Source organism: Mastomys coucha, unplaced genomic scaffold (genome assembly GCF_008632895.1).
Source record: "Mastomys coucha isolate ucsf_1 unplaced genomic scaffold, UCSF_Mcou_1 pScaffold20, whole genome shotgun sequence".
NCBI lineage: Eukaryota > Metazoa > Chordata > Mammalia > Rodentia > Muridae > Mastomys > Mastomys coucha.
The window spans coordinates 81,029,246-81,044,426 of NW_022196903.1; the positions used below are offsets into that span (position 1 = coordinate 81,029,246).

Here is a 15,181-nt window from a genome sequence, read left to right on the forward strand (position 1 = left end):
GAGAGGGGAGAGGAGAGGAGAGGAGAGGAGAGGAGAGGAGAGGAGAGGAGGGGAGAGGAGAGGAGAGGAGAGCAGAAGAGAGGATGGGATGCAGGTACACACACACACACACACACACACAGAAGTGTGGCCTGGGATAAGCTGTCAGAAATCAATGCCTCTGTTCTTTTCCTGCTTAACTTTGGAAGACTTTGAGATTACATCCCCAGCTTCCAGGGCACGGCTGCTCCGGCCTGTCCATCCAGCTGGTCCTCTGGAAACAGGACCTGCTGAAAAGCCACCAGGCAGCTGCTCCCTAAGGAGACATTGAGGAACATGCAGAGCTTATCAGAAAGGAGGGACACCTGAGAAGCTAGGAAACCTGGAGCAGAAAAACTCTTCAGTGACAGGAGCAGAAAACAGTGTCAGTTCTACCCAGAGTGGCTTCTCCTACTTAACACTGGCACTCAGGTGAGCTACAGGTGTGCCAGACATCCACTGTGGAAGGCCAAGCTTTTCATGTCCAGCTATCATTCTGGCTGGTTTCCATGCCTTCATGGGATCTTCTAAGGGTGTCTTTGGATCGGAACAGAACTTCAGCAAGGCTTGCTGTTGACATGCTCAGTGGGGAATAGTTCTAGAAGGAGCAACTTGCTTTACTGAGTCCTGGCCCTGCCCCTCTCCAGACAGTCTCCTGGGGTCGGCCATCTACTCTTGCCAGCTGAGGTCCCCTGCCTTAACCTGGGTAGAGTCAATGAGTGATGTCCCAAACTGCAGGGAAGCTCTGTGCTCTGCAGCCTCAGCTTGGCCCATGGGAACGACTTTTCTAAGAAATGCTGTATGATACTTGCCTTTACAAATTAAACTTTTACCTCACCTGCACCCAATTAATAATGGCTTTGAGATCATTTAGAACTATGTATTCATCCTACATACATACTGTGTCCCCAGCCTGCTTAGAGTCAGCTGACTTCTAAGAGAAACAGCCTAACCGGTCTTACAATGCTTTGGACCCCTAAGGTGCCATTGCTACCTATTTCTCCTTCAAAGCTCAGCCATGCCCCTGACTCAGAACAATAAATGTGCATGCAAGATGGTGTGGCTAGACAGAGGACCATTTGCTGAGAATGGTAGGCCCATGAGAGCAACTCTCCCCCCGCCCCAAGAAAAAACAAAAAAGATGCAAATAGCATGCAGGTATAGACCGGTTTGACAGCTGTAGCTTTGTGTGTTATTCTGAGTCAGTAGGGCCCCAGAAACTATTTCCTCCCCTTGAGACTCCTACAAAAGACTGATCAAGACAAATGTTCCTCATTCCTTTTTGATGTTCTATTCTCTAGGTTGTTCAATAAGTAGAGAGGTGGCCTGGGTTCAGGAGGAGAGATCAGAACTCTTCAGTCTCTCAAGTAAATGATACCAACGGTCAGTTTCCCTTATTTTACTCTGTGATCTTGCCACATGGGTTCAGTGAGTAGTCCTCACATCAGGGCTAACATTGTTCCCCAAGCAAGTCCACAGTGCGGCCCCTGGCTCCCTACCCCCACCCCTACCTAGCCCCATGCCCAGGACTTTGTTTCCTCCTCAGGGTGGTGGCTGAAGCCTTGATGAGGGGACCCCTTTGAGTTTGGGGACAGAGCACAGCAGGCCGGTGTGGCAACTCTCATGAGGCTGACTAAAGGCACAGGTCCGAGTGAGCACAGAGATGATCCTGAGACAGAGCAGATGCAAAATTAGACAACACTCATGACCCCTGCCAATGGCCAAAGCCCTTCAATGGGAAAAGGACGTGTCAGCAGGCTCTTGACCATGCAGTTCCGGGCTTAAGGAAGGTCATGGTGAAGCTATTCCAGACAGGGAACACACAGGATCAAGCTTTTGCATGATAAAAAAAAGAAGAAAACCCTTCTTGGCACAGTTATAATAAAAGCGTGTGCTTAGGACTTGGGAAGTGGCCAACTAAACCAACCGGGAGCTTTCTGCAAGCTGCTGCAAATGTCAGTGACTGCCTTGACAGACATACTTTTATTATAATGGATTCTTTCTCCAGGCACCCCCTGGTGAGCCACCGGACCCAGGTCCCTAGCTGAGGCAGGGAGAGCCTCTCTCTCAGTAGTTAGCAATGGAGCTGCAGAAGCTGAGCTAGTGCTGGGAGGAGAAGCAGAGAGAAGTTGGCTGGTGTGGGAATATATGTGGAACAAGTGTGGGCATGAGGTGCCGCTGGCTGGTCAGAAACAGGCAGATGTGCAAGCAAAAGTCAATGGGCCCAGGAGGAATGGATAGAAATTCCCTTTCTCAGTTCCTGTCCCTGTGAGGCCTGAGGCAGTCCCTGTCCTATGTGTATCTACCCAGCAACCTTTTCTGCTCCTTAACATCATGAGGCATGATGTCTATTCTGCATTAAGACAATCCTCGGAATGACTCAATAAGATCCTATGATAGGCGATTGAGGGATGGCTCAGCAGTTAAGAGGCAATCACTCTTACAGAGCATGAGAGTGTGGATCCAGCATCCATGGGAGCCGATTGCCCATAGCTATAGCTCCTAGAGATCTGGTAGCCTTTTCTGTCCTCCACAAGTACCACATGTATATGCATACACACAGACACAGACACAGACACAGACACACACAGATACACACACACACACACACACACACACACACACACACAAATAATAAAATTAACCTTTAAAAAGGTTTTATAGTAACACAGAATAACTAAGTTATAAGGCATATAAAATTTTATACATTCTTTCAGGAAAAAAAAAATATGAGCATGCAACCCTGGCTGGAACAAAGAAGCATTAAAATAACTCAAATGGCTAACTTTTTCAATTTTACATAAAATTATTTTGGTGTTCTTATAATTTCTGAAAGAAACTGTTGGGAAATTGAATCAATATTTAACCATGAATGCTCCCATAAATGAGCTCTAAAATAAGAGGCATCAATAATTAATTACATATTTATAGTTTTCCTGGAGTCAACACAAGTAGCTCATTTTTAAAAAATGTTTGGAAAGTGGTAGTTTGTGAACTTATCCATTTGAGCTGTTCCACGTTTTTATAAAATAGAGAGAACGAGTTAAACTCATAAGTGTTGATTTCATATATATTTCGCACCAGGTTTTTGTTGTTGGTTGGTTGTAGTCAGGCCATTGCCAAGTGTAAAACCATTGCTAGACTGCTCACTCAAACACCTTGTATGTCCTAGAAAGGCCTAAATGCAGAATTTACCAGCCATCTGTAAGGCCAGCAGAGGCCCCTACCCCCACCCCGGAGGGCAGCTTTCTTCTGTCCTGACCAGCCTTGGGTGCAAATCTTGTCATTAGCTCTCTTGGATACATAATGGCTGTACCTATGGTGCAGTAAGAGCTAACACCTCCAGGAACCTAGGTCCAGCTGTTCCTCTCAAAGCGAGTGATTTGGCCAAAGTGGAGAAAACCCACAGTTCTCTACTGTTCTATTTCATCTGGAGTTGGCCTTTTGAGGGGAGCTAAGAGGGTCTATAGATACGTCGAAGCCCCTTTTCCTCATACTCGGCAGAGGACCTGGCCAATGGCCCCTGGGGGACTCTGATCTCTCCCCTCTGAGCACTGCATAGAGAGAGGTGGCATCTGGAGCCTGCTTCCTCCTCCTCCCCAGAGGCCTGCTCAGAAAGAGTTGTGAGAGTTCTTACCTCCAGAGGGCGTGCCAGCAACTCTCCTGAGGAACTTAACCCACTCCTCCATCTCTACCTGGGAGCTGGCCATGAGGACATAGGAGTCTTGTCCAGTGCGGTTCTGGTCACTTGAGGCTGAAGGGAAGAGTTGCAGGTTGTAGAGTGGGCGGAGCCAGAGCCAGGGGAGGGGCAAAAGCTGAATCTGACTGGTTTCTTAGTTAAGTGAAGCGCCGACAATAATCGTGTTATCTAACCTTGCTCAGTGGCCCTGGATCTAGGTCCACTTTTCTGGCTTTGGCCAATGACATCGTTCTATTGACAAGCCACTGAATGTGGGCCTTTCTGTCGCCCTGGCTTTGGCAGAGAACGGCTTCCACAGAGGTCAGAAGCCATTTGCTACTGACAGGAAGAGCAACTTCAGCATTCAGTTAGGCATTCAGAGAGACTTCTGGTCTCCATACTCACAATGGATGCTTCCCAAGACAGCCTGAGCTGTGGAGATCTGGAAAGGAACAAAACCCCCAGGCAAGGAGGACACAGGGCCCTAGAGTGACTGTCTCATAGAACTGGTGTGTCTTGTCACGGAGCGTTCGGACCACACAGAGCCTTGCAGAAGGTAAGTTTCCAATACTCAGTTCCAGGGCTCATGGAGATCCACAGGACCTTGAAGTGAAGTTTACCATTTCACTTTAAACTTGAGTAGAGCTTAAATGTATCAAATGAGCAAACAATGATGGGAAAGACAGAGAGGAAAGAGGTGGCAGGAAGGAACAAAACTAAGGGAAAATGACAAAGGAAGAAATGAGGGAGAGAAGGAACCTGACGTCTCCCTACACCTCCTCAGAGACAGAAATCTGCAGATGCAGATTTTTTTTAAGCTGGTGAAGGTGTTAGTGGTAAAGGTGTTAGAAGGGACAAACCCACAGAAATCCCCTGTTACAGGAGCCTGACGAAGCCCACTCTTCCTACAATACCAGCTCATCTCAAGAAAGCCCAGCTGTCCTAGGGGCCCAGCCCTGGATTTTCCTGCCAAAACCAGCTTTCTAATCCCTTTACTTCTGGCCTCCTCCACTTCACTTGGTATCAGCATGCCAAGCATCTTCCACCGTTTTCAGTGAGCTGATTCTAACCCAGCTTGTCACTGTCTCTCCGTAGAAGCCTTTCCTGTGAGGTCTCCAGGGGAGAACTGGAAAGAAAAGATACTCACGAGAGAACCAAAAACTCCCTGAGGAACCACGGGGTTCCTTTGAAATGGGGTGGGAAGTTGTGCTGTTACCAACTTAAGAGTTGTTAAGACTGAAGCCCAGAGATGCCAGGTCTCTACCCAATGAGGCCCAGCCAAACACCAAGCAAGGCTGCTCCTCTCTCCCTCCCTGTGGAAGGCCTGCTGGGCATGATCTCTATGGTGTGTTTTGCCACGAACACACTTGGGTCTGCTGCACTGTCAAAAGACATCTTCTTGGTTTACCAGTTCCTGAAGGACCTTGGGAAACGTCACTGTCTCTGATGTCATTGCACGAAGCTTCCCACTGGTACCCTGCTCTGTCCTTGGCCCTATAATTTATATTTTATTCTCAACTCACATGAACTTTAAACACGAGCCATATCATGCCACTGTACCCAGACCTTCCCAGCTTCATCCTTCTAGCATAGGAGCTCAATTTCCTATAACTGCTAAGAAGTGCCTGTCAAACCTCCCCAGTTCTGCAAACAAGTCACTGACCGCATGGGTCCACTTGGAATTCTCTGACACATGGGGACTTGGGGGACATTGCCCTGGCCATCCCTGTCCTTAGAAAGGCTTCCTCCAGGTGAGCACTTAGCTTTCTCTGTTGGTGTCTTCATAATTTTTCCCCAATTCCACAGTTCTCAGTGACACACGTCCTCTTTCCACTCCACTATCAATGACAAAGCAATTACTTTTATCTTGCCTCAGTCAGAACATGTTCTCTCTTTGTCTTAATTTTCTGTCCCATCAGGAAAATTATGCAGTTCACCTGTGCTATTTGATCTGTGACTGGACATTAGGTTGTGTGTGGTTGTTTCTGCTCTTTGCTGACCACAAGCCCTACAACTTCACTGGCTCTTAGAAGATGCTTAACAAATGCTGTTGAGCGAATGGCTGCATATCCTGAGGTGGTGTGTATGAAGGTTGAATGAGATGTGTTACACAATAGGAGGAGCGGCCCCCACACCTGTTCTCGAGCTAAAGGTCAGGGGAATGGGGAGCTCAAGAGAGAGGGGATGCTCACCCTCAACAGTTGCCTTCTGTAAGTCAAAACCAAAAGACAACACTATGTGTACCCCTGAAGCTGGGGGCCTTGATTAGAAATACTGTTTCTTACAGCAGCTTCTTCCACAAGAGGAGGACAAAAAGATGAACTGAAAGTTTTACATATCTCAGTCCAGGCTGGAAGGAGCATTGGAAACAACAGTGCTCCAGGAACGGAGGCTCCAAGCTTGGGATTGCTATGTGATCATTTGTACATATGAGGGCTTAGGGAAGAGGAGAGATACTGAGACAGGAATAGACAGGGACAAAAGGAAAGACAGACAGACTGAAAGATAGATAGCAAGGGGGATGGAGAGGAAGAGAGGAAGAGGGGGGAGGGAGAAGCAGAGGGGGGAGGGAGAGGCAGAGAGAGAGAGAAAGAAAGAAAGGGAGAGGGAAGAAGAGAGACAGAGAGAGGGGGAAAGAAAGAAAGGAAGAGATGCAGAGAGAAGGAGAGAGAAAATGAGGAAGGGAAAGGGAAGGAAGAAGGGGAGGGAGAGAGGGAGAGAAGGAAAGGGAAGGGAGAGGGGGAAGGAGAGGGAGAGAGAGAGGGAGGGAGGGATGGAAGAAGAGAGGCAAAGAGAGGAGGAGAGAGAAAGAAAGAAAAGGAGGGGGAAGGAAAGAGGCAGAGAGAGAGGGAGAGGCAGAAAAAGGGGAAGAGGCAGAGAGAGTGAGAGAGAAAGAAAGGGAGAGGGAGGGAGAGAAGCAGAGAGGGGGAGGGAGAGAGGCAGGAAAGGGGGAGAGGCAGAGAAAGAAAGAGAGAAAGGAAGAGATGCAGAGAGAAGGAGAGAGAAAATGAGGAAGGGAAAGGGAAGGAAGAAGGAGGAGGGAGGGAGGGGAGAGAGAGAGGGGAGAGAGAGAGAGAGAGAGAGAGAGAGAGAGAGAGAGAGAGAGAGATCCTGCAGGAGGCTGTATATTGGACAAGGTGATGATGAGGGATAGGCTCTTCCCTTCCCTCCCTCAGAGCAGTCCTTCTAGGTAGTTTATGTGGAAGGCTCACAATGCTTCTTCAACTGGAGCCTTCCATGGAACTTTGTGGGTAGAACATGCAGCCGTTGGAACACACACTATTGTGGGTGGTTGTGTTCCAGGAGTTGCATCAGGAGAGAGCGATCCTACAGACTGGACAGCTAAGGATGGAGAGGGGTGGGGGTTCCTAGACACGGGGAGAGGCTGGAATGGAAGGAAAAAGAGGACCGGGTGCAAGAGAGAACCCATGAAACCCACCCGGATTTCATTTTTCTTTCTGTAGAGACAGCCAGGATTTTTCTCTGCATCACAACTCCTGCTAGATGTGTCCAATATCACACATTTGTATGGCACTTACTATGTACTAGGCATCAAACCCAACATTTTATTCAGTCATCTCCATATAATACTCTCTGTCATTCTTCTTCTCATGACAAGTAAATTGGAAGAGTCGGGGAGAAGTTAGAGGGGCTGCTGTACAGTGAGAGGTGTGGCCAGGATTTGGGTGTGGGCAGGATAGCTCTGGGCAGGGCCCTTTTTTCCTTTGACACACTGCCTTCTCCACCCATGTGAACAAGGAAATGTTAAAAGAAAAGACCTCTTGGCCTTCCCTGCTGGGACCAAGGCTGTGGCAAGCAAACAGCTAGCAGTACCAGCATTCCCCCAAGAGATGGGTCAGGGTTGGGGGAGGAAAAAAAAAAACAGCCCCAAGGTGGCAGATGCAGGGTATGTGCCAAATTCCCTTTGCTCCTAATATGTCCTTCATTTGGAACAGGAACCTCCAGCATACAGCTCATGTGCACACAGCAGACATGCAATGCTTTCCAGCATACAGCCCATGTGTGCACAGTGGGCATGTAGCACCTGTCATGCTTAAAGTTCTCAAAAGCTGGAACTTGCATTTCTCGCTAGGTCCTGTCAGAACTTATAGGACCGCTGACATTTGATCACTGCATCTCATCAAGTGGCGATCCCACCGCTCATCTCAGCTGTAGTATTCTGCAACGTGTGTGAGCACCAATGATGACTGCTCACAGGGAGGATCCAGAGCCTCATGCTACAGCTCCTGAATTCAGCCAGACTCTTGGAACGCTCCTGGGATTGCACCAAATGGGCCCCCATTTGTCCTGGGCAGCCCTTAAGCCCTTGATGCTAGCTAGTGACCTGGGATAAGTTCCCCAACTATATGAAAGGCCACTGTGAGATCACAACATGGTTGAACGATGGACCATCACCTTGATTTCTAGGCATGGAATGGAAATGCAGGCTACCTACCTGGAATAACTTCAAAGACAAATTTCCCAGCCTCTTCGGGGTTTGTGGCAATTTCTTTGACTGTACACCCTGGCAGATACATGCAACCCTGAAAGATCAAAGGTTATACTTTTTATTTAATGAGCAGCTTTTTTTTTTTTTTTTTTTTTTTTAACTAGGAAGCAGTTAAGTTGGGGCTGGAGAAAGGGCTCAGCAGTTGAGAATGCTTACTTCTCTTCAAGGATCAGGTTTTGGTTCCGAGCACAGGGACCCAGCATGTCAGCTCCAGAGAAGCTGATGCCGCTGGGGTCCTCGGACACCTGTACTCATGTGCACATAGCTCCCCCCTCACATACACACACATCATTTCAAAAGTAAAGAGATAAAAAGATAATGTTATCCCAAAATTGTCATTTCCTGTTCTTTACCACATCTTTTTATGCCTGTGGTGTGATTTATCTCTGTGGTAGAAATGTCATATAACACTGAGCTCCTGACAATATGTGGTACTTTGATTTTTTTAAATTTAGTTTTGATTCATGTGTATGAGTGTTTTGTCTGAATGTATAGCTGTGTACCACATGCATGTCTGTCGCCGGTGGAACCATAAGAGGGGTTGGAGATACAGACAGTGAACCACCACATAGGCTCTGGGAATCAAACTTGGGTCCTGTGGAAGAGCAGCCAGGGCTCTGCTGAGCAATCTCCCCAGCCCTCATGTGGCACTTTTTGAATCAATCGTGAAATGATCATTTAGACCACAGGAATTGGCAAATTCTACACAGAAACAAACTTACCATCAAAGAGCCTGCTGTTAAGCACTTACTAGCCCACTACCCTCAGGCCTGTTAGGTTAAATTTCTGCACGTCAAGATGTGGGGCAAAGGTTCTTTGTAAGGTAGGGGCATCATACTCTTTCAGCTGTGCACAGCATTCTCCCACTTTGACAAGAGGGCATGGTGGCTCATTTATGAGCATTGTGTAACACTAATTATTACTTAGATCAAAGTTTTAATACATGTTTATTGGCCATTGCATTTCTTTGGTAAATTTGACCATTTTCCTATCGATTGGTTTGAATTTTTCTTACAATTTTAGAATACTTTAAATATTAAGAACATTTGTTTACCAAAAATACACACACGGTTTCCCATTTATTTTCTTACATTGACTTTTAATTATGAAATAAGCCAGTCTTTCCTTTGTGCCATCCTGGTTGCTTTAATGTACCAGCTCCCCTAAGCCCATTCAGACAGCTGCCATTTCGTCTGCTATTTCTGCAGATGTGTGTTTCTCAGTCAAGTCTTTACCCACATTCAGGAATGTGGAAATAGAGTATTCCTTGTGTTCAAGAATCTAGCCTGCAACTATAAAAGTTCATTTCTAGATATTTTCAGGACTCCCCAAATTGGTCACAAATTATAGTGTAGTTAATAGGACATTAAATAGATTATCTTTATTTCATTGAGATAATGGAGATTATATGAAGATTGAAAAATAGCCACCAGCTCTGGTTTGTGATGAGAATATGTGACCATTGACTCTATTCTCCAACAGAAAGAAATTGGTTTTTTAAACTTCAGAAACTTTATACAATATATTAACTGCCACAATCATTGGTTACATTGTAGAAATGTAACCATTGATTGTGACAGTTAATATATACTGAACAAAATTAATATTCAACAAAATTTGTGACCAAGTGCCACATTTACTAAATTATAGCCTTATTTCACACTTACAGGACAACTTACTTTCTAATTATCTGTAGGCGGGGAATGCAAGATTGAGGCAGCTTTTCTTGATGAGATTGTGAATAGTTTTTTATTTGTCTTTTTCTGATGGTCTAAATTTCCTACCATGCATAGCACAGCTTTTACAATCAAATATACCCAGCAACACGCAGTAAAATAAATCTTTTATAAGGAGTAACTATCTATTCCTACAATTCTTAGCTTTAGATCTGAAATGAGTGTGTTTGTTTTATCAGCCCTCTGAAAGGGGATCATGCGATTTCCTCCATTGCCTTCTTACTCTGCTTACAATGTTCACAGATCTCACACAAACCAACCATCTGTGAGGACTGAAGGGCAGCGTTGCCTACTCATTCCCGGTCAGTTTGATCCCGAGCAGCCGTGAATTTCTTACAAGGGAAGGGGGCAGAACTCTCATGTGACTCTTCTACCCCTTGTTACTAGTTCGTTTTTTTGTTTTTGTTTTTACAGAACAGGCTCTCATGTGTGTTTTACGTTACAAGATCATGTGACAAACACAGGCCCGGCAGTATTGTCTTGTTTTAAACAAGAAAGGAGGGTCCACAAAGGGTTACAGGAATTGCAGCGCCACAAAAAGAACGCAGTGTTCCGCGGGAAACACCTTTCGATTTCCGCACTGCACGGAGACAACCACACTACCCAGCGGCCCTTTCCGTGGGCTCGGGTGGCTGAAGCGCGATTGCCTCTCAGAGTTGCTTATTAAGAACAGGAAGTCCAGCCACCACACACAGATGTCCGCAGACGCCTGGCTCGGTGGAGTCTCCGTGACTGCTTCATTTTGGTTCCACTCATCTGCTTGTCCACTCATCTGCTTAACCACCCCAACATCTGTCTTAGCTTCACCTTCCTAATTGCCACAGTCTGTTTTCTCTAATGGATTCTGGTAAAGCCCTTCCACCCCACTTCCATCATCACAGATGTGAACTCTCCCATGCAGCCGGGTGTTAGAGATCTCAGCTAATACTCGGGATCCCACAGTCATGGTTTATGGTGTCCCGTCCCACCCTCACTCCCCACCATGAGTATCAGCGTAGAGAAGAGGTAGGAGAGCCCCAGGCCTGAGATTGAAGATCAAAGCTGTCCTGCAGATTTATCCTTGCCCTCATATGGAACTCTGAACTTGACTGCAGACCTTCAGCCCACAGCGAGCTCTGGCATCCCTAACACTGTAAGCACGCATCCGTATCACCTGTGCCCGGTACTCTCCGCTTCAACCTACAACATCAGATATGGGAAGAGGACCCCTTTCTTGTGGCAGAGTGATGAAGAGCATCCATATAACCAAATAGAACCAACATGGAAAGGGAAAAAATTAGATAAAGGCCACATGTGTCTATGAGGATTTAGGTCTCTTGAGCCACTCCTGGAATCCCACAGACCTTATTAGGCACACAGAACCATCTGCTTACGGCAAGCTAGTGGCTGTCTCTCCTCTGTTCAGAAGCCTGCAGTGGCTCCCATGACACTGTGCGTAACTGCCTGAATGTTTTCAGTGACTTTCACAGCCTGACCCCTGACCTCTCTTCTCTGACCTCTCCCCCTCTGTTCCCGCCCACCAGACCCCCTGGGGGAGGCTGGGCTGCCCACACAGGTCACATGTGCCCCGGTAGCCTGGTAGCCTGTTTGTCTGTTCCCTCTGCCCAGGAGGCTCTTGTCCCAGAGACCCACCGAGCAGCCCCCTCCTTAGCATTGCCACCACCTGCATAAAGTCAGTCTTCACAACCCACTTAAGATGGCAATGTGCCTGCCAAACGCCTCTCTTGATTCTCCTCCTTTTCCGCCTAACTTGTCTTTTCTAACAAATACACAGTCCCTGAACTTAGTGTGATTGCTTCCTGCTCCGTTCGGTAGATCTTTCCCCTGCTTTACTCACTGACTTACTTCGAGGGTCTACAATGGTAACTAGTATGAGAACCTTATGCGTTTGGAATTAAATATAATTATTTGTTCAATGCATATTTACTGAACCCCTCCCCCCAAAGTGTCTAAATCAGTTCTCTTAAGTTACCATGATGGGTTACCATCTCAGTGCCACCATTATGGGGTGAGACTGGACTCGGGGTGCCCCAGAAACCACACTGTACTAGTCAGAATGTTTCTGCCATCCTCACACTGAGGGAAAATAGAGAAAATCACAATAAGGCCACAGCACCACCCTGGGTGGAAGTGTCTGACCCTAGGGCCTGTAGGAGTGAAAGCAGCCAGTAAGCCCCTGCCTGAAGCAGGCCCCAGTCCTCTGGACCTGAGGCAGAAACACCAGCAGGTACCTGTGGCTTTGAGTCCTCTTCATCCTTGTAGTAGTAGAGTTGCTGAGCTCTCAACACAAAGTACCGCTGCTGCCAGTTTTTCACGATGGACCTCTGCTTCTTCAGCCAGCCCATCTTAATCGGCCTTTCCAGGGGGTTGGGAGTAGTTGGTGGGTGAAAGGCTGCCATCTGCTCCCCGGTCATCACGCTCCTCGACCGAGCTATAGAGAGGAACAGACAGGCAGGCTGACCGAGGGAAATGAAGCACAAAGTCAAGAGTGAGGGGAGTGGGTGTGGGGGGAGGCTGAGAGGGAGTCCTGTTGTCCCCCACACCCCACCGGCTCCTGCTCCTGAAAGGAGCCCAACCGACGACCAGCTCCTGCAGTCCAGCTGCCTCCGGCCCTGCGTGCTGCAAAACGGAGATTGGCTGGAGCCTCTGAAGAGGAAGTGGCCACAGCATCTGACGGAAGGTGCTTCCTTTTCCTGCGTGGGAGTATCTGACAGGGGACAAAATAATGCCCCGCTCTGTGCTTAGAGTAAGGCCCACACAGCTGCAGAGCCCACCGGAAATTGCCTGGTTTTCCTCTATGGCCATTCTGGGGAGCCAGCCTTTAGCTTGGACCTCTCTGCCCAACGCAATCTCTCCGGCACACCACAATCACATGCCAACCCATTAGGGCTTGACACTTCGTAGAGTTTCTGGCCAGTGTCATCTCATGCCCTCCAGTCCCCTACCCACTGTGTTTGCCTCACTTTGCTGGGCCAAGGGCTTTGGATGGCACAGTTGTCTTATGTTTCTAGTTAGACTGCCACCACTAACAGAAGCAGAAGCAGGACTTGAGACCAGATCCTTCCACTCACTGCCTGCTGTAATTGTCTTTTGGCTTCCTACAGAGTTCTGGCTTTTGCTTGGGTCCTGACCTGCACCTCCATGGTGACCCCCCACCCAGAACAACTATCTCCTTCCTTCCTGTACCTCCAAAGTGACCCATTTGACACCTTGGTTTCCAGCCAAGCCTCTCTTCTAACACCTGCCTTCTCTTTTCTCTAGACAGCTCAACAGTGACCTTCCAATCAGTTACTGCTCCTCAAAGCCTTGACCTTGTGCTGATTCTCTGTCCTCGCTGATACCAAATGCTTGTGCTCTGCTCTATTGTCAAAGGAAGGCCTCTACCTCTTGCCCCTTTCGTTAGCTTTGGTTGATCCCTCAGTCGCTAATAACATGGCTAAGTTATCAAGTTCTTCCTCACCCTTTGTCTCACCTGACTCGAGAGACCTGTCCTTTCGCTCCTTGTTTTTGACTGACACTTCTCCTGGCCTCCGTTTCCACACTAGTGAAACTGTTGATGATAGTCCTTATAGTGTAGAATTGTGAAGATTAAACGAACAACACACAGAAACCACTGACCACTCTCAGTTAGGCGGGTGCTCACACTTAGATCTGTCAACCGGTGACAACTGCTCACACTTAGGTCTGTCAACCGGTGACTACATGCAGCTATCAGGATGGAGGTCAACTTTGAGCGTATCCTCTGTCTCTCTCACTTCAAGCTCAGACTTCCCATCTTCACTCATTCTCACCCTTAGCACATTTAATCGGAAACTTCTCACTGGTGCTTACGACTCCTGTTTACTTGGCTCCTAGGCCCTGGGTTCTCAGGCTTTATTCATGTTTACAGCATTCTTCCAGGCACCAGAACTTTACACAGGATGGTAGTCTTTTCTTCACTCACTCACTCCTGCTCTCTCAAAAGCTGTCCTCTGTATAATGCAGATGGCAGCAGGGCTGTGTGCACAGGACTCCATCCAACAGGGCCCTTCAATCCTGCCACAGTCACTCTGTATAGCTATAAGACAGTTACACCTTCATTCCTTAACTCCCACTGGGGAACTGGAAGAGTTGCAGCACATGCTTGATGAGTCTTGCATTGGACAGCCATCAGCACCAGAAAGCATATAGACAGTGGTCATGGAAGATAACTTGTCAGCTTGATGCCCATTTGGTTTGTAAAGAGATCATTTTGTATCGGTGTGACTTGGCACCTTCACAAAACAAACAAACAAACAAACAAGCAAACTAAACTAACCCCGAATTTCTGGTCTTTCTTCTCAGCTATTTACTATTTCCAGAGTCCTTCCCTGGGCTGAGCTCTTACTCCAAGGAACCACCAGGGTGGTGAGATGATGAATAGGCATTGGCCATGGAGCAACAAGGAGAAGTAGACCTGAATAAAGGGCTAAAGACAGTGCAACAATGTATCTTTGTCCTTTTTTTAAAGATTTATTTACTTTATTTATATGAGTATACTGTAACTGTCTTCAGACACATACCAGAAGAGGGCATCAGGTCCCATTACAAATGGTTGTGAGCCACAATGTGGTTGCTAAAAATTGAACTCAGGACCTCTGGAAGAACAGTTGGTTCCCTTAACCACTGAGCCATCTCTCCAGCCCCCATTTTATCTTTCTGTGTCAGGGTGTGTCTTGAAAAGACTCATCTGTACTAGAGAGAAGGTACACATGACCAAAAGTGAGTGTGTCCTTCACACAAACCCTTTGAAGAAGATGAAGAGTGAGGCTATCAGTGGGCATTCCCTTCTGCTATTATGGCCTTGGTATAAGCCCATCCCAGCGCGACTCTTATGACTGCTCATCTGAAGTACCATCAGATATGGGAAGAGGACCCCTTTCTTGTGGCAGAGTGATGAAGAGCATCCATATAACCAAATAGAACCAACATGGAAAGGGAAAAAATTAGGTAAAGGTCACATGTGTCTATGAGGATTTAGGTCTCTTGAGCCACTCCTGGAATCCCACAGACCTTATTGGAATCATTGCTTGAGGCAAGAGAAGTAGAAGACATCAGAAGCATCCATCAATGAAACCGGGATTCACAGAAACCAGAAAGACACTGTAGATTAGAGGGAAGTTGGTGAACACAGAATTCTAGGATAGTCTTCTATACTTACTTTTGAGAAAATTTCATGAGTCTTTATGGTGAAAACAATCACCAAGCCCCAAATGATCA

The 15,181-nt window shown here is 47.1% G+C and overlaps 1 protein-coding gene across 3 annotated transcripts in view; it reads right to left on the bottom strand.

The window, feature by feature from the left end:
- Positions 1-15,181, bottom strand: part of Arhgap25 (Rho GTPase activating protein 25) — an 81,317-nt gene that overhangs the window by 31,925 nt on the left and 34,211 nt on the right. Inside the window, exons 1-4 of one of the 3 annotated variants that reach the window (XM_031382463.1) lie at positions 12,492-12,576; positions 12,175-12,374; positions 8,154-8,241; positions 3,656-3,772 (exon numbers count right to left, since the gene is read on the bottom strand). In XM_031382463.1, coding sequence (XP_031238323.1) covers positions 3,656-3,772; positions 8,154-8,241; positions 12,175-12,357 — 388 coding nt within the window. In that variant the 5' untranslated portion in view covers positions 12,358-12,374; positions 12,492-12,576. Of the gene's footprint in view, positions 1-3,655; positions 3,773-8,153; positions 8,242-12,174; positions 12,375-12,491; positions 12,577-15,181 lie in introns of those variants that run through there. The other 2 variants (XM_031382462.1, XM_031382464.1) reach the window with 2 other exon arrangements.